Source organism: Lethenteron reissneri, chromosome 60, assembly GCF_015708825.2.
Source record: "Lethenteron reissneri isolate LAM-NWPU_2019-01 chromosome 60, ASM1570882v1, whole genome shotgun sequence".
Lineage (NCBI taxonomy): Eukaryota > Metazoa > Chordata > Hyperoartia > Petromyzontiformes > Petromyzontidae > Lethenteron > Lethenteron reissneri.
In genome coordinates, this window is record NC_083838.1 from 6,566,273 (window position 1) to 6,584,653 (window position 18,381).

The following is an 18,381-nucleotide window of genomic DNA, read 5'->3' on the forward strand; positions in this document are numbered from 1 at the left end:
CCCCTCCCCCCTCCTCTCACCTCTCCACCCCCTCCTCCCACCACCTCCTCCACCCTCCCCTCCCCCCCTCCTCACCCCCCTCCCCCCCCACCTCTCCCACCCCCTCCCCCCACCCCCCCCCCCCCCTGTCCACCCCCCCTCCCCCCCTCTCCCCCCCCCCTCCCCCCCGGTAAAACGTTGAGTCTGCAAATGTTCCTCTCCACGTGGAATCAACGCCGGGACGAGTCCATGGCCCCAAGTTTAGACTTTCACGCCACCAGCCGGCACCACCCCCAGCAGGAGCAGCGCAGCAAACAAACACGCATTTACATTTGTCGGGCAGCCACGGAGTTTATGAACCCAGGAAAAAAAATTGCAGCACAGTTGAGGGGGAGGGTGGAGGAGAGGGAGATGGGGTGAGGGCAGGGGAGGGAGCTAGTGGTGGCAGCTGCAGGAATTCCCGGACTTTAGCCCGGAATCTCAAGTGATGGAGCGATACGTTTCCACACTTCCCCGACTGCGCGCCGCGATGATTTGGGGTGCGGCGGTCGGGGTCGAGGAAAAACAAAAACCTCCGCCGCGTCCGTCACTCCCATCGTGACAGGTCAACCCAGAGCCGGTGCTGCCGCTTGCAACCGAATGGCGTACGAGGCTCGGGCTGAGATTTGACACTTGAGGATGCGACCGATCCGACAGCCGGAATAACGGAGTGGAGACGCGATGGATGGGCCACCAAGACCGAGTGGTTTGGGCTTTTTATTTACACGCTTTGTCTGTTGTTGTTGTATCCTCAAATCTTGTAACTCAATTTGAACCCACTTCCCAATGTGGTATCCACTGCAAACTTGGTATACTTATGTCAAACTGATGACAATACTATATGCTCTATGGGGACCTCATTTGCCAGTAAAAATATGATAATTGGTTCTTTACCCTGTTGCCAGATAGAAGGGTAAAGAACCAATTATCAATACTATATGCTATCATAAAAAAACTATTTTTAAACATTATTTTTTATATGTTATGTTTCGGCTTGGGTCTAATTGTCCACGCCTCAACTGACGTTGGCTGTAATTGGCCACGGCACCTTACGTTGTGGCAAACTTCGGGGCCACTTCCTGGAGTCGTGGAGTTCTTCCATTACTCGTACATTTCAATAAGCGTGTTTAAAAAACGTTTTTTAAAATATTACTTATTTTACTTCCTTCCCTCGCGTTCGCGCCGGACGGATCGTCGCGATGATGTCGTCGTCATCGCCGTTGGGTTGTGTTTGGCGCGTGCCGTCGGGGTTACGATGCCCGACGTTTGTTCGGGCACGGAGTCCGGAATTGTTCGGTGAAAGCTGCACCTTTTAGGAATATTGGCTTCTCGAACGACGCTCCGGAGCGCGTGGCGAGCGAAAAGGCTGGGGACGACACGCGGTAACGCGGCGAGAACATCAGCCTGCAAGAGCGGGGAACCTGTCAAATACTCGATTTAAAGCTTTCGTGACTGCAGGGATTCATCTTCTTGGTTCTTTCGGTAAAGTCACGTAGAAGGGAAATAATAAAATAAGAAAAATAACACATAATAAAATAATTATATTTAAAGCTTTCGTGACTGCAGGGATTAATCTTCGTGGTTCTTTCGGTAAAGTCACGTAGAAGGGAAATAATAAAATTAAAACATAAATAAATATTGATATTCAAAGCTTTCGTGACTGCAGGGATTCATCTTCTTGGTTCTTTTTGTAAAGTCACGTAGAATGGAAATAATAAAATAATAAAAAATAAACATAATAAAATAATTATATTTAAAGCTTTCGTGACTGCAGGGATTAATCTTCTTGGTTCTTTCGGTAAAGTCACGTAGAAGGGAAATAATAAAATAAAACATTCAAAATATAAATTTAAATTCCCACGACGTTTCGGCCACAACACAAGCAGCCTTCCTCAGGTGAAGAAACAGGGAACGCAACAGAGCTGTCAAAAAGACAGCGTTCCCATTTGGGACGCTGTCTTTCCGACAGCTGTTTCTTTACCTGAGGACGGCTGCTTGTGTTGTGGCCGAAACGTCGTGAGAATTATAATTATATTTTTTAATGTTTTATTTTTATTATTTCCCTTCTACGTGACTTTACCGAAAGAACCAAGAAGATGTCAAATACCACTATTTGGTGGGAAACAACATTGCACAGCATGGGCCATTGTTTAGCAGCTAACTTAATACACGATAATAACAAAATACAGCCCCCTTTGCAAAGTAACTTTTGAACGAAGGCTTCCCCTACACCGTGTAAGTTCATGGGCATTGACCATACTTCACTGCACAAAGCCATTCCGGGATGGTGAAAGGAGGGGTGTGCCCAGGATCAGATCAGATATGATGATTATCATCACACGAACATAAACTTCAGAATTTATTTTTGTGCCGAGTTTGTTGTCCTTCCCGCGCACCTCCGATTAGCGCGGTTGGCTACGTACGGTGCGAGAGAAGAAGTTCAACACACACGCATCATCATCAGCTACGGATAACGGTCCAGTTGGATCAAGGCCTTAATTCCAAGCCGCCAGCACCTCTCCATTCTCGCTTCGCGGAATCGCTCGCCAAGCTACCGTGCAGCGTGGTTCGGACATTGCGTCTCGGATTCGCGGTGTGCGAGAATGTATCTGTCCGAGGTGGCACTGCAGGTCAAAGGAGCGTCACACACACAGCAACAACAACCACAACCGCCATTAGCCACTAAGTGGCGGTGATGTCACCACGGCGCTCGTGGCAGGCCAAGTGCAATTTGAGGCCACGCCAAGTGTCGAACGCCCGCTGGCAGGAAGTCACGGGACAGACCCAGGTGCCATGGGTTGACTTGGCATCACTGGCCGATGTGCCACCTGTGCCCCCTGCTGTACCAGCACGCGCAGCACACACGCAGCACACACGCACGCAGCACACACGCAGCACACAAACGTACACAACGCTTGCGCAAGTTAAGGCGTGGAGAACTTTATTGCTTGAGCACCGCGTGAAAAAAGCATTGCGGCGTGTGCAACAGCGCGAGAAGGTTTCACGACAGAGAGAAAGAGACACGCACGGCCAAAGGAAGCCTCGTTACAAAAGAGAGTAGCCACTTGCGGTGCAATCAACACAGAGAGGTCAGCCCGCAAGCATCACCTGTGTACCCCCCAGGGACTTGAACCCTCTCACCGCCGGCAGGCGGCAAATAGGCACGTGACTCGAGTGGAGGGTATATCCTGGATGCGGTGTGCCGGGCGTCGTAGATGCGTTCCCACTCGCCGATCCGGAGAGACCCGGCTCGAAGTTCAGCCCCGAATTAAAGTGGAACCTCGCGAAGGAAATGTTTTTGTCCGTGCAAGAAAAGCGCACGAGACTGATATTCGAAGGCAGCCTGGAAAAGGCAAGTGTTCGGTCGTAGGCCACGTGCGGCGTTTCACTTACGTGGGGGACGGGGAGGGGGGGAGGTGGGGGGGCAAGCCATAGCAGTTGCCTCGTTCCCACGTGACGAGGCGGTGGGGGCGGCTCGCGGTGTGATTCTCTGCACAGGGGCCTAGGGCTCCGCAGCTCGGCGTCGGCACGAAACATCGACTACGCTCGCGGCCACGGCAAACGCTTCCCCCAAAACCCGTTTGCTCGCGATGTCGTCATCCTTATTGCTGTAGTAAACAGAGCGGGGCGCACGAGCCAAGATGGGCAAGAGGGGGGCGGTAGCTGCCGTGGTTAGCGCCCTGCGCTCGCGATCCAGAGGTCGTCAGTTTTCGATGCCGGCTCCTGACCCCCCCCCCACCCCCTCCCGCCAGTTGAAACGGTGACCAAGATTCCCAAATCCCACCGGGCCTCCGTCTGCCCCACCGGGCGGCCACGGCGGGGTCGATCGGCAGGTGGCGTGTGCTGGTGGGGGTCAAGCGTGGGCGCTCGCACCTCGACCGACCGCGTCCGGTGGAACGCCGTCGACTACCGTCGGGGCGAGCCAGCGACACGCCTTTGTCTATTGGGCCACGCCGTGCCGATGGGACTCGGCTAGAGTCAAAACCCCAACCGGAGGGGGGGGGGGGGGGGAGGGTGGTTGTGACATCTTCGACAGATTGATGCCGCTGGAAAACGTTCGTCAAGACGTCCCTGAAGGATGCTGTCAGGCCCGAGATGTTATTGTTTATCCTGTGGCGGTTCACCGGCGCTGTCGCTCTAACCCTGTTTAGCTTGCGCGGGGGTTCGAGGAGTGGGGGGGCGTGCGTGCGTGTAAACAGGAAGTCACCCTAACAAGAGGTCAACACACCCCCACCGACCCCCGACCCCTCCCCCCACACCCCACCGCCACCGCTCCCCTTGAGGAGCGACTGCCGCCGGCACTTGAGAGGTGGAGGAGGAAGCGTCGCCGTTCTCTCCTTTTTAATTTCCAACGGAGGCGAGAGCTCAACGGCATCCGGTTTCTTCTCGGCGGAGCGGTCGAGACGCTCGGCACCGGCTCACTTCGGCCTCGCGCCTTAAATGGCGTTTCGTTGCGGGCGTCCAAACGTCTCGACAAGCGTCCGCCGCTCTCTCGCGAAGGGCGAGCGAGACGGAGAGAGGGAGGGAGAGGGAGGGAGAGCGAAACGACAGCCGCTTGCTCTCTCCGCGATTTCGTCGTTCTCTAAACAAGCCGGTGAGGTGAGGAGGGGGGCCAGGCAAACCAACGGACCCCGGCACAACGCTTCCACGTGAACCGGCCGGAATCGGGAGTTTCGGTCGGGGGGGGGGGGGAGGGACGGGACACCGTGCGTCCGCCGCTACTTGACGAGCTTGGGCAGCGTGGACGTGGGCACGGCGATGTCGGCGAACACCGGCCGGTACCCGACGGGGACCTGCCGGGAGCTCTGCGCCAGCGTCTCCACCACCGTCTGTCTCATCTCGCGCGTCGCGTCGCCGCGCAGCGCCAGCAGCACCAAGATGTGCTCCTCCCTGGCACGCACAAAAGACAAAGATCCCCCGTACAGGCTTAACAGGCTGTTGGGGCAAGCGCTGTTAGTGAGCAGCACCTGTGAAGGCCGCCACGGCACACGAGGGGGTGGGTGGCCAGCACCACGCCCGGCCGCCTTTGTCTCCCCGGTGGTGACAAAATCACAGCCATTGTTTGTTGACAAACATTGGTTGTGCGTGTTCATTGGGGACGTGTCTTCCCGATGTTTCTGATTAACCAGAGACATCAGAGACGGGCGACCAGATATTAAAGATTTGGACGACGCCGCTGAGAATGTTTTCGTGTCGGATGTTTATCTGCGAGCCGGAAGTGACGTCATTCACTCGCGCGGATTTCTCGACAAAAGTTGCGTCGACGGGTGATGTCGCTGTCGTTAGCGCGACCACATTTCGCGCGTGGCACGTAACCCGTAAAAATTACCCGAAAGTCTGAAACACAAGATCCAAAATCGTCGTTAGCAATCAGACAAATCAGAGATCACAAAATTGCCAAACGTGAAACCAAATTCGTAGTCGGAACGTTTCAAGTTCAAATCCCGGTCTAGGATCACTCGGCCCACCATCTCAAGTCCAAGTTGGTTATCTTCTACATTATCCTGCCACCCCCACCGCCGCCACGATGTGGAATTTCCATCACTGTGCCCAAAAGCCGTCACGAACATGAGCACAAAGCCCCCCTTTGCTTACGGCGGGGGTGACACGGACTTAGCCAAGAGTTAAATAACCCTGTGAGCGTCCGACCTCATCCGATGATTTTGGAAGCTAAGCAGGAATAATTGAGCCTCGCTTAGTGATGGGAAGGAAGACCGACCGACTAACCGACTCACCGGATGTCGGGAAAGTTGTTGGCGAGACCCGTGACCTCCAGGCAGACCAAGGACGAGTCCTTGAGCTTGAGGACCTCGGCCAGCGCCGGGATGACATCCGTGGGCTTCTCGCCCTCCTCAGAGCCCTGCGGGGAAACTCGCGCTGAAACCCATCGCCGTTGTCCGTACGCGGTGCCGAGTCAACAAGGCCGGTGCTAACCCTGGTTGGTGCAGCCATAAACCGGCATCAGAACATCATCAACAGCAGGCAGATGCGCGCATCTCCCTTGATGAATGGAAGACACGAGCCACAGTGGCCATGCAACCAAAACTACGGACCATATTGTAAACCCATCGCTCCCCCCCCCCGCCCCTCTCTCCTGCCAAACAGAATCCGCTTGGTTATGCGGTGGCAGGGCCTGTGGAGGAGGTTCGTGAAGGAGGACCTCCGACAACAACGGAGGGCAGAGGAGTGATGCTCGCAGCAAGGAGCGCCGGGGAGGATACAACGCAGTGGGCTGGCGCGGTGGAGAGCGCAGGTGGTGCGTGCATCAGCCAAATCATCTCAGCGAGTCAGTCAAGCCAAGGCACCTGGGTATGTCCCGTGACCTCCTGTCAACGCGCCGATGTAATCTCGGGGCCACCTACGAGTTTGAGGAAGAGCTGCTTGATCTGCGTCGCCTCGCGGCTCATCCTCTCGGCCGCCTCCTTGCGCTCCTCGTAGCTCTTGAAGGAGACGCGCTTCTGCATGAGCGCCTTCACGTACTCGCTAACCACCCACAGGTGGGCCTGCGTCGTCATCTCCTGCAGCGCAGACAAACACCCACCCCCACCCCCACCCCCACCCCCGCCGTATGGACTTTACAGACTGTTGGGGCAAGTGCTGTTAGCGAGCAGCACCTATGAATATTCTTAGGTTTTTTCTCGGTAAAGTCACGTAGGTAAAACATTAAAATTAATAAAAGTAAAATAAAATAATAATCACGACGTTTCGGAGGCAACACAAGCTTCCGTCTTCAGGTGGAACCGTCACAGCCACGACAGCTGTATCAAGTAAATGAGAGATTGCAGGAGCTACCACTCCGTTTATATAATGGTTGGAGAGGGGGGAAGGGCCAAGTACAGCACACTTTTTATTCATATGGTAGCACCTATGAAGGCCGGCACGGCACACGAGGTACTCATCTGAGGCTGTGTCGACATCGGGGAACTAATATACGCACATACTCACACGCTAACACACTTAAACACATGCACCGTGTGTGCATACACAGGCAGACATATATACACATACACACACAAAATGCACATACCAACATGTGTGGACGTATGCTTATAGACGTGACACACGTAAGCACCCCAAATGCAGTCACCACCACACAGACGAAGGCTTAGCAAAGCTTTCATAATTAGTTTTATACATGCATGTATACTGAACTTCTTTCGCACCGTACGTAGCCAACCGTGATAATTGGAGGTGCGGGGGAAGGACCACAAACTAAACACAAACATTTCTAAAGAAACGTGTCAGATCTACATTTAAAAGTGCATAGCTCCAGTGGCTTCTGCTGACGGACACACTGACATACGGATGGACGGAGGCACGCACGGACGGACGGACATATGGGCGGACGGACGCACGGACGGACGGACATACGGATGCACGGACGGACGCACGGACGGTGGGACATATGGACGGACGGAGGCACGCACGGACTGACGAACATACAGACGGACGGACGTCGCGAGAGCGTCGCCGTGGCCGCGAACCTTGTTGTACGGCCTCTTGATCTTGGAGAAGTCGTTGAAGTAGTCGTCCACCGTCACGCAGATGGTGTCCATCGCGTTGGAGTCCGTGAGCCACTTGCGGGTGAGCAGCTCCTGCAGGTGAGGCTGCGGCGAGGTGGGGGCGCGGGTGAGCGGGTCAGCGGGTGAGCGGGTGAGCGGTGAGCGGGTGAGCGGGTGAGCGGGTGAGCGGTGAGCGGTGAGCGGGTGAGCGGTGAGCGGTGAGCGGGTGAGCGGGTGAGCGGGTGAGCGGGTGAGTGGTGAGCGGGTGAGCGAGTGAGCGGGTGAGCGGTGAGCGGGTGAGCGGTGAGCGGTGAGCGGGTGAGCGGGTGAGCGGGTGAGCGGTGTGAGCGAGCGAATGAGCGTCACTGGCGAAGTTGTACGATGTGGGTGTGTTTGTTTCCGCGGGACCGCGAGCAAAATGCAGCGTTGTCGCGTACGTATGTATTGTCAACTTCTTTTGCACCGTACGTAGCCAAACGTGCTAATCGTGGGTGCGATTAGCACGTTCGCGGCGGTAAAACATAGATGCGGAGATAAGTGAAGAAGATGCAGTCTGTTTTAGGGGGTGAGCATCAAGACAAAGATGCCCCGTGCAACCTTTTAAAGACTTTCGTTGCAAGTTCTGTTAGCGAGCAGCCATAAAGACCAGAAAGGCACACGGGGGGGGTGGGGTTTGGATAGCACCACGCCCGGTCGCCTTCGTCTCCCCAGTGCCGATGTGTGTTACACACCGCACCAGGTACTTATTCGTGGCCGAGTCGACCTACGGGAGGCCCAGAACCGGCTCAGATATTCGTCAGCGATGTTGGCCGTGAGCGGGTATCAAACTCGGGCGGCCGGGTTACTAAGTGCGGTGCGCTACCCGCTACGCGGGATGAGTACACACACACGCGCACGCACACACACGCACGCACACACACACACGCACGCACATACACACACGGACACACGCACGCACACACACACACGCACGCACACACACACACACGCGCACGCACACACACATGCGCACACGCGCACGCACACACACAACAACGGGCAACATTGACGCACAAATCCAAATCTTGCAGCGCGTACGGAAGCCAAAGCTTCTCGCTCTGCGTAGGCTGCCCACCCCTATCCATGTCCCTCCTGACACACAATGGCAGCGTGTGATGATTTTGAGCACCCATTGTTGCCTGCTAATCTTGACTAAACAATGCACACGCATCAAGATCAATTCGTTACTTTCCACATTAGCGAGCCGCCCTCCTCCTCCTCCTCGCCTCGGCGTCTTCCAAAAGGAGGGATTTTTTTTCCCGGAGCCAGACCAGCGCGCCATCCGGTCTGTCCCGGCCTTCGCCGCGCGGCCATCGGGGTTCAAGCCCCCGGCGCGTCGCCGATGTTTGCGAAATAAAATAAATTAGCAACATATTCGTCGGGAGAGGCGACACCTCTGGACAATGCAACGGAGGAGTGCGTACGCCCTGGGCCGATGAATGAGGGCGGACTGGAGAACTAAATAAAGATTCAAGATGACATTTTTCCCGTCGCCTGATTGGACGCTACCCGTACTGTAATTTATGATTACCGGCTCTTATCGCAGTTTGTCTGAATTCTATCGACAGAATTTCCTCGTGGGAACGCGGTAGAAGAGTTCTTTGAAAGGTGACGCGTTGGTCCAGAATGCGTTCAGCCAAAACAATTTCCCCGCGAGGAACAACGCGACGGTAAGTTTGGCAGGTTTGGGGAGCTATGGTGTGCGCTCACGCGGTGAGATGGCGGCACAAAGAACTGAGTTTAGGGCACGCCACCGTGTACCGCATCATTTATACCCAAAAATCCCACACTGCTCAGTCGCGCAGCTCAGGAAAGTCGTCACCAGAGGTCGCAAACGGGTTTTGATTCCTTACCCGTACCCGTACCCGACCGCACCAGGGTCGCAAACGGGTACCCGTACCCTACCCGATACCCGGCTACCCGTACCCGGCCGGGTATCGGGTAGGGTACGGGTATCGGGTACCCGATAGCGACCTCTGAGATGAAGCCATGTTGCAGGCGCGGGTGGGTTGATTCTAGGAACTTGAATTGTGAGAAGAGACAAGACGTTGGGAAATGAGTGACAAACGGTTACTCACCAGTGACTCACGGCCTACCTGTACCCGTACCCGGCCGCACCAGGGTCGCAAACGGGTACTCGTACCCGGCCGGGTACGGGTAGCCGTGTATCGGGTAGGGTACGGGTATCGGGTACCCGGTTGCGACCTCTGGTAATCATCGCGCTCTTAACTGCCGTGGCGTCACCGCCGCCGCCGCCGCCACCCGCCCCACCGCGTCGTCCACGCTCCGTGACCTCACAAGCCGCGTGAAGGTCGCTGGGGTCGCCCTCACCTCCAGGTCGAGGAAGACCTCCTTGAGCAGCAGGTGGCAGCCCTCGCGTGCGATGCGGTCCAGTTCGGGGCTCATGTCGGGCGACGAGGAGGAGGAGGAGCCTCCCCCCGACACTTCGTCGTCGTCGTCGTCGTACTTGGTGTACTTGCGCTTGAGGCTCGCGATCGAGTCCCTGCCCCAGTCACCGCCGCAAACAGGGACACGCACGCCGCCACACGCCACGTTAGGGTTACGGGCGATGGTGAGCGTTAGGGGTGAGCGTCAGTGGTGAGCGTCAGTGGTGAGCGTCAGGGGTGAGCGTCAGGGGTGAGCGTTAGGGGATGAGCGTCAGGGGTGAGCGTCAGGGGTGAGCGTCAGTGTTGGGCGCCAGGGGTGAGCGTCAGGGGGTGAGTGTCAGTGGTGAGCATTAGGGGGTGAGCGTCAGTGGTGAGCGTCAGGGGTGAGCGTCGCGTCAGGGGTGAGCGTCAGGGTTGAGCATCAGGGGTGAGCGTCAGGGGGTGAGCGTCAGGGGGTGAGTTTCAGTGGTGAGCATTAGGGGATGAGCGTCAGTGGTAAGCGACGCGTCAGGGGTGAGCATCAGGGGTGAGCGTCAGGGGTGAGCGTCAGGGGTGAGCGTCAGGGGTGAGCGTCAGGGGTGAGCGTCAGGTGTAAGCATCAGGGTTGAGCGTCAGGGGTGAGCGCCAGGGGTGAGCATCAGGTGTAAGCGTTAGGGGTGAGCGTTAGGAACAAAGTTATGGGCACTGTGTCATGTGTATTCTTCGTAGAATCGACTGTCGACTGCGTCTTCACGAGATCACGATTCATGCATCACAACCGCCAAGGGGCGGAGGATGATTGATTCGTAGACTTTGTGCTTAATGGATTCACGTTACCCAAAATTGCTGAAATGTTACCGAAGTGATTTTTGAATCGAATTGCAACTCTGAACAGTGACAGTTGATCACATTCCCCCCACCCTCCCCCCCCCCCCGTTGGAAGTGGTGGTGAGAGAGAGGAGGGGGGGGGAAACAGGTGAATCATTTCACCACCCCTAGCGTTTTGAACGCAAAATATCTTCTCAGTCGTTCTGATGACGACGACGATGACGATCTACAACGATGTTCGTGATGACGACGACGATGACGGCGATGACAACCATAGCAAGATGAGCGTCCACTCTGCAGCCAGACCCAGCCGGGGTCAAGGGATACGGCGAGAGCGACGCCGTTGGCCGATGTTATTTCCGCGATTGCGTTACGATGACGAAAATTCGTTACGGATCGGACGATGACGTTTCGCGCAAGCGGCCGGTACGCGGAGGCCACGGCTCGGCCCTAATGCTGCGCGCGTGTCCGGCAGTCGAAACTGGAAGCACAATCGGATCGTTAGAAACTTGGCATCGAGTAGAACACGTGCATGCATGCGCGCAGACCTAGGCCAGACGCATTCCTTTCCAATCCCCCAAGAGGGTTAAGTGCAAGCGGCTAGGCTCGCTTCGGCACGGCCGTTTTTGTCTGGAACAAAATACACATCCGTTAAAAGTTAAAGATTTGGCGGCGGTGGTGGTGGCGGTGGTGGTGGTGAGGGTTGGGGGGGGGGGGAGCGGAGCTCACTTGAACGTCTGGCAGTTGTTGACGAGGGCGATCATGTAGTGCACGAAGAAGGGAGGCTTGTTCCTGTCCTTCAGGTGCTCTTCTCTGTACCCCAAAATCGCATCGCGGTACCTGGACACGGGTAACGGAGGGGAGATGGGGGGAGAGGTCCCCCGATATACGTCGCCTCGATATACGTGAGCAACCCGACGTGAATTTTCCCCCGCGCACGCGTCGTTACGCCGCTTGCGAGCCCGAGCTCGGCTTTGTTTTCATTGTTTCTCACGGGAGAAATCGCCCCCCCATCTTGCGTCGCGCAGGACACGGTCATGCTCTTAAGCTTCCTACCCCCGCCACCCCCTCCCACCATTCCCCATTATGCTTAACGGGGTAAAGGAATTCTCCGTTACGCGTCGTTTTGCTATAAGTTGCAACTTTCCGGTCCCTAACCCCGACGTATATTGGGGAACCCCCTGTACACCCACGTCACACCCACGTCACACCCACGTCACACCCACGTCACACCCACGCCACACCCACGTCACACCCACGCCACACCCACATCATACCCACGTTACACCCACGACACACCCACGTCACACCCACGTCATACCCACGTCACACCCACGTCACACCCACGTCACACCCACGTCATTCACACCGTCACACCCACGTCACACCCACGTCACACCCACGTCATTCACACCGTCACACCCACATCATACCAACGTCACACCCACGACACACCCACGTCACACCCACATCATACCCACGTCACACCCACGTCATTCACACCGTCACACCCACGCCACACCCACGTCACACCCACGCCACACCCACATCATACCCACGTTACACCCACGCCACACCCACATCATACCCACGTCACACCCACGACACACCCACGTCACACCCACGTCATTCACACCGTCACACCCACGTCACACCCACGTCATTCACACCGTCACACCCACATCATACCAACGTCACACCCACGTCACACCCACGCCACACCCACATCATACCCACGTTACACCCACGCCACACCCACATCATACCCACGACACACCCACGTCACACCCACGTCATTCACACCGTCACACCCACGTCACACCCACGTCACACCCACGTCATTCACACCGTCACACCCACATCATACCCACGTCACACCCACGACACACCCACGTCACACCCACATCATACCCACGTCACACCCACGTCATTCACACCGTCACACCCACATCATACCCACGTCACACCCACGTCACACCGTCACACCCACTCCACACCCACGTCACACCCACGTCACACCCACGTCACACCCACACCCCCGCCAGCGATCAGCCTCACCGCGAGCCAATACTTCGCGATACATCAACAAAAACGTACGATAGTTTAGCACACCACGTCTTCGCGCCAGCCATCGCTCTTGTAGCAGCAGGGCTATCGGAAAGCAATGGGCGCCCACGTTCCACGCAGCCTGCCGTCTGATGGAGTTTCAGCAGCAGGGTACGACGATGTTGCCGTTGCCGTGCGTCAGACCTATCGCGATAAATTTTTTCCGCGGGGAAATTTTCAAATCTTGGCAAGTTTGGACAGTGACGCCGGCGTGCGTGCGCTCTCTTCTCTATTCCAAACGACGTCACGGGATTTCCAACGTCCGCTGCCTCGAGGGGGCACTTATCGTGATAATTTTATTGTTTTATTTTTATTATTTTTTATTTTTATTATTATGTTTTATTTTGATTATTATTATTATTTTTTTTTTCCCTTCTTTGTGACTTTACCGAAAGGGGCACTTATTGTCGAGGGCCTTTTTCTATTTCTTGAACCCGAGGTTCTGGTTCGGAGCATAGCGCGCTAACCACTGCACCACCGCTCCCCACATGATCAGGTCACATGATCAGGGCACACGCAACGCACACGCGCCCTTGTGCGCGCCCTGCGACGGATCTCTCCTGCGCTATCGAGTCCCCGCTCGTCTCCCCCTTCTCTGTGAGTAACCAGGAGGAGGGGACGGGGTGGGAGGGGAGTGGAGGGGGGGAAACCAAACAACGGCGCGGGGAGGGCAGAGCCGGGCGCTCCATTGTGTAGGGCAGTCACCGTCGCAGGAAGGTGTTCATTTCCTGGAGGCACAGCTGCAGGACCTTGATTTTGAGGTCCTCGTTGATCTGCGTGGCCACCTGCAAGTTCTGCTCCATCATCTGGGAACAGTAATGTCGGCGGCGGATCATCCCGGATTACCGGTAAGCCCGACTCGCAGAGAGATAAGTAAAAAAAATTAACCCGTAAAATAAAGTTTTTCACTATAAATCCTTTATATGCGTGGCGGCTAGAGTCCTCTCGTCCTCTGGCTTGAGATGGCTGCCACCTATGGGTCAGATGAATGGCTGGCACCATTAAGCAATTGGTAATTAAATATAAAAAAAATTTTCCTAAAAAGTGTAAAATTTTGGAAAATTTTTTTCACGAAAATACATTGTCACGCACAACGAGTCTGTGTGCAAAATGTCAGCTCGATTGGATCACGGGAAGTGGGTTAAAAAACGACCGAAAGATTTGCACGGTCGTAAGCGCGCAAGTAAGCAAGCAAGTCAACTTAATATAAAGGATTTTTAAAATATGCAAAAGGCAAAGATCCCCCCCGTGTCGCCTTCAACGGGAACGATAATGCGAGTGCTGTTAGCGAGTGGCACCTATGAAGGCCGGCATGTCTCCCCAGTGGAGATGTTTTTAGATACTGTACCAGGTACTCATGTAAGGGTGAGTTCTACCGAGGTGAGCCCCAGAACCGGGTAAGATATTTGCCACTGTTATTGGTCAGGAGCGGGAATTCGCGCAGTGCGCTTACCACTACAGACACGGATTGCTAATCAACTGCTCAACCTCTGACTCAAGTGGTCACGTGACCCGCAAACATGGCAGCAAGCAAACCTATCACTTGTGGTCTCGTGAAAATATATAAAAAGCCAGACACAAGGGAAAAAACAGTGAAACCAACGAAATTCACAAGCCAATTGTGAAATGCACAATCCAGCGCTGTGGGCTGTAGCTGCACAGTACAGTACAGTACCAAACAGGGACTAGTTCGCGCGTAGTTTTCTGCGCAGCGTGGAAACGCAACATTGCTTTGCACGCTGTCCACATTTTTTAGCTTTGAGAGTGCGATTTTAAAAATTTTCCCAAAATTATTTTTCATCGTTCAGGCATTTCTCGGCGTAAAACACTTTGTTTCGTGCCGGACGCAGACACTTGTCCGCGTTACTTAGAGGGCACCCTGTATTCGCGGTGGGCGTGCCATCCGTAGACAACGATCCGCCGTAGAACTTTAACCGACTGTTGGGGCAAGTGCTGTCACTGTGAGGCACGCATGAAGGCCTGCACAGCATACGAACGAACTGGATGGCTAGCACCACGCCCGGCTGTCTCCGTCTCCCCGATGCCGATGTTTGTTTACACTGCGGGCCAAGGTGGAAGCTTCCCGGCACGTGAAGCGAAACCATGGGGACGTCGTGACGAACGACCAAGATCAGAACATTTACTTGCACTGGAGGAGTCCGATGAGCTAACGAAGCTCTCTTTTTCACAGACAAACGCGGTACGACCCAACGACTCGCCGGGAGAAGCCCCGTGACTTAGTAGTCCCAACGCCGCTGAAAGGAGGCACCTGGAAAACGATGGAGGGCAGCGTCGTCTGGAAGAACCCGTCGTGGTCGGCCTCGGGCTCCTGTTCCTTGGACCAGTCTTTCGAGTCGGTCTCCAATGCCTTCCTGAGCCACCCAACGATGTTCGACTGCAGGGCAGGGAGGAAGTGGAGAGAGGGAGTCGAGGGAGGGATGACAGAGAGGGCAACAGAACAAGATAAGCATGTAACTGTAGATAGAGCGGCCTCCTCCTCGACGAGGGAGTGCAACCCCAACGGGTGTAATCCGAAGGGCATGTGAGTATGAGAGTGCAATCCAAAAGACATGTGAGCACGCAAGTGCAATGCAAATTCTAGATTTGAAGCTTTCGTGACTGCAAGGATTCATACTCTTAGGTTTTTTTTCGGTAAAGTCACGTGGGTGAAAAATAAAATTAATAAAAGTAATGATAGAAATAAGATAATAAATCACGACGTTTCGGAGGCAACACAAGTCTCCGTCATCAGGTGGGACCGTCACAGCTAGATTTACTGTATCAAGTGAGGCAAAAAATTCAAAGATACAAGTTCTTAAATACAAGTTAAAGGGGGGGCAGGAGGGGGGGAGGAGCTTATCTGAATGTGGTAGCCAATGAATGGAACGTATTGGGGGGGGGGGGGGGGCTAAAAGAGAACAACAGGTGCACATGCTAAGGGTGCACATGCTAAGGGTGCACATGCTAAGGGTGCACATGCTAAGGGTGCACATGCTAAGGGTGCACATGCTAAGGGTGCACATGCTAAGGGTGCACATGCTAAGGGTGCACATGCTAAAGGTGCACATGCTAAGGGTGCACATGCTAAGGGTGCACATGCTAAGGGTGCACATGCTAAGGGTGCACATGCTAAGGGTGCACATGCTAAGGGTGCACATGCTAAGGGTGCACATGCTAAGGGTGCACATGCTAAAGGTGCACATGCTAAAGGTGCACATGCTAAGGGTGCACATGCTAAGGGTGCACATGCTAAGGGTGCACATGCTAAAGGCGCACATGCTAAAGGCGCACATGCTAAGGGTTCACATGCTAAAGGTGCACATCCTAAGGGTTCACATGCTAAAGGTGCACATGCTAAGGGTGCACATGCTAAGGGTGCACATGCTAAAGGTGCACATGCTAAGGGTGCACATGCTAAGGGTGCACATGCTAAAAGTGCACATGCTAAGGGTGCACATGCTAAGGGTGCACATGCTAAGGGTGCACATGCTAAAGGTGCACATGCTAAGGGTGCACATGCTAAGGGTGCACATGCAAAAGGCGCACATGCTAAGGGTGCACATGCTAAAGGTGCGCATGCTAAGGGTGCACATGCTAAGGGTGCACATGCTAAGGGTGCACATGCTAAGGGTGCACATGCTAAGGGTGCACATGCTAAGGGTGCACATGCAAAAGGCGCACATGCTAAGGGTGCACATGCTAAGGGTGCACATGCTAAGGGTGCACATGCTAAGGGTGCACATGCAAAAGGCGCACATGCTAAGGGTGCACATGCTAAAGGTGCGCATGCTAAGGGTGCACATGCTAAGGGTGCACATGCTAAGGGTGCACATGCTAAGGGTGCACATGCTAAGGGTGCACATGCTAAGGGTGCACATGCTAAGGGTGCACATGCAAAAGGCGCACATGCTAAGGGTGCACATGCTAAAGGTGCGCATGCTAAGGGTGCACATGCTAAGGGTGCACATGCTAAGGGTGCACATGCTAAGGGTGCACATGCTAAGGGTGCACATGCTAAGGGTGCACATGCAAAAGGCGCACATGCTAAGGGTGCACATGCTAAGGGTGCACATGCTAAGGGTGCACATGCAAAAGGCGCACATGCTAAGGGTGCACATGCTAGAAGAGAACGACAAAGCACATGTTGTCGTACCCAGTGTTGGTGACAACCCAAATACAAAAAAATTTAACCCGTAAAAACAAAGTTTTTCACTATAAATCCTTTATATGCGTGGCATCGGTTTTATTTTATTATTCATTTCTGTTTTTCTTGAGTAAGAGTTTCATTTTTATCACGTTGGTGTTTTAAATTAAATATGAAATTTTTTTTTTCCTAAAAAGTGGAAAATTTTGGAAAAAAATTTTCACGAAAATTAATTGTCTGGCACAACGAGTCTGTGTGCAAAATGTCAGCTCGATTGGATCATGGGAAGTGGGTTAAAAACCGACCGAAAGATTTGCACGGTCGTAAGCGCGCAAGCAAGCAAGCAAGTGAACTTAATATGAAGGATTTAAAAAGGAGAGTACTGTTAAACGCTGGGGATGTCAACACTCCGTAAAGTAGAATAGTACCTGTCAGATAAGATGGTCCAAAAATGTGTAGTTAAATCTTTTTTGCATGGTTAATACCATCTTTCCAATGATTACTCAGTTTGTACCCATCATCACGGTTGAAGTTATGTCTGTGTTTGTATATCTGGATGGCTTCGTGTACAACTTTTGATGGTAGCCAGAGGGTTTGCAGAGCACCTTGGTCTCGGGAAAAACAATATCATGAGAGCCCACAGCGTTGTAGCAATGATCGGCAACGGCGGAAGACTCAATTTTGCCGTGTTTAAATTTGCAATCCAAAGCCAAGAGAGTGCATTGCAACGGACATGTGAGCATGAGAGATCTCAGAGAGAGGCATAAATAGAGAGACAGAGAGTCGAAATAACAGCTGACATATGCAGGTTGGATGGAAACATCACAGTCAGTTAAGACTTTACCTGGTTAATAACATCCTTCCAATGATTGCTCAGTTTGTTCCCATCCTCTCGGTTGAAGTTGTGTCCGTGTTTATACATCTGGATGGCTTCATGAACAAATCTCTGAAGGTAGCCGGTCGGAAACGAAACGACCGCGTCCGTGAACACAAGGCGGATCTGAAACACGGTAGGACCAATACCTCTGCCGTTGCCGATCATTGCTTTAACGCTGTGAGCTCACGTGAAATTGATTTTTCCAAGACGGAGGTACTCTGCAAACCTACCGGCTACCTTCAGAGATTTGTTCATGAAGCCATCCAGATATGAATTTAAAAATCTCCAGGCATGTATAGCGGAACTTCGGACATCATTCCAGCTCAGCCGGAGCTAAGCTGGCGATGAAAATGTATATACGCCTATGCAGAGGCCTCTGTCAATCCACTGCTGGATGAGCGCCTCCCCATGCCGGGTGGGTCATGGTGGGGTATTTCACCATACTTCACCACGCTGGTCACTGCAGGATGGTGAAGGCGGCAGGCATAGGTATGGGAATAC

At 53.9% G+C, this 18,381-nt stretch overlaps 1 protein-coding gene across 3 annotated transcripts in view; it reads right to left on the bottom strand.

The window, feature by feature from the left end:
• Window positions 1–2,948: 2,948 nt before the first annotated feature.
• LOC133357898 (exocyst complex component 3-like) overlaps window positions 2,949–18,381 on the bottom strand; it is a 28,925-nt gene continuing 13,492 nt past the window's right edge. For all 3 annotated transcript variants that reach the window (XM_061576069.1, XM_061576068.1, XM_061576070.1), the window contains exons 9-16: window positions 15,129–15,254; window positions 13,565–13,665; window positions 11,483–11,593; window positions 9,891–10,062; window positions 7,503–7,625; window positions 6,381–6,536; window positions 5,754–5,878; window positions 2,949–4,908 (exon numbers count right to left, since the gene is read on the bottom strand). In XM_061576069.1, the coding sequence (XP_061432053.1) occupies window positions 4,737–4,908; window positions 5,754–5,878; window positions 6,381–6,536; window positions 7,503–7,625; window positions 9,891–10,062; window positions 11,483–11,593; window positions 13,565–13,665; window positions 15,129–15,254 (1,086 nt within the window). In that variant the 3' untranslated portion in view covers window positions 2,949–4,736. The remainder of the gene's footprint in view (window positions 4,909–5,753; window positions 5,879–6,380; window positions 6,537–7,502; window positions 7,626–9,890; window positions 10,063–11,482; window positions 11,594–13,564; window positions 13,666–15,128; window positions 15,255–18,381) is intronic.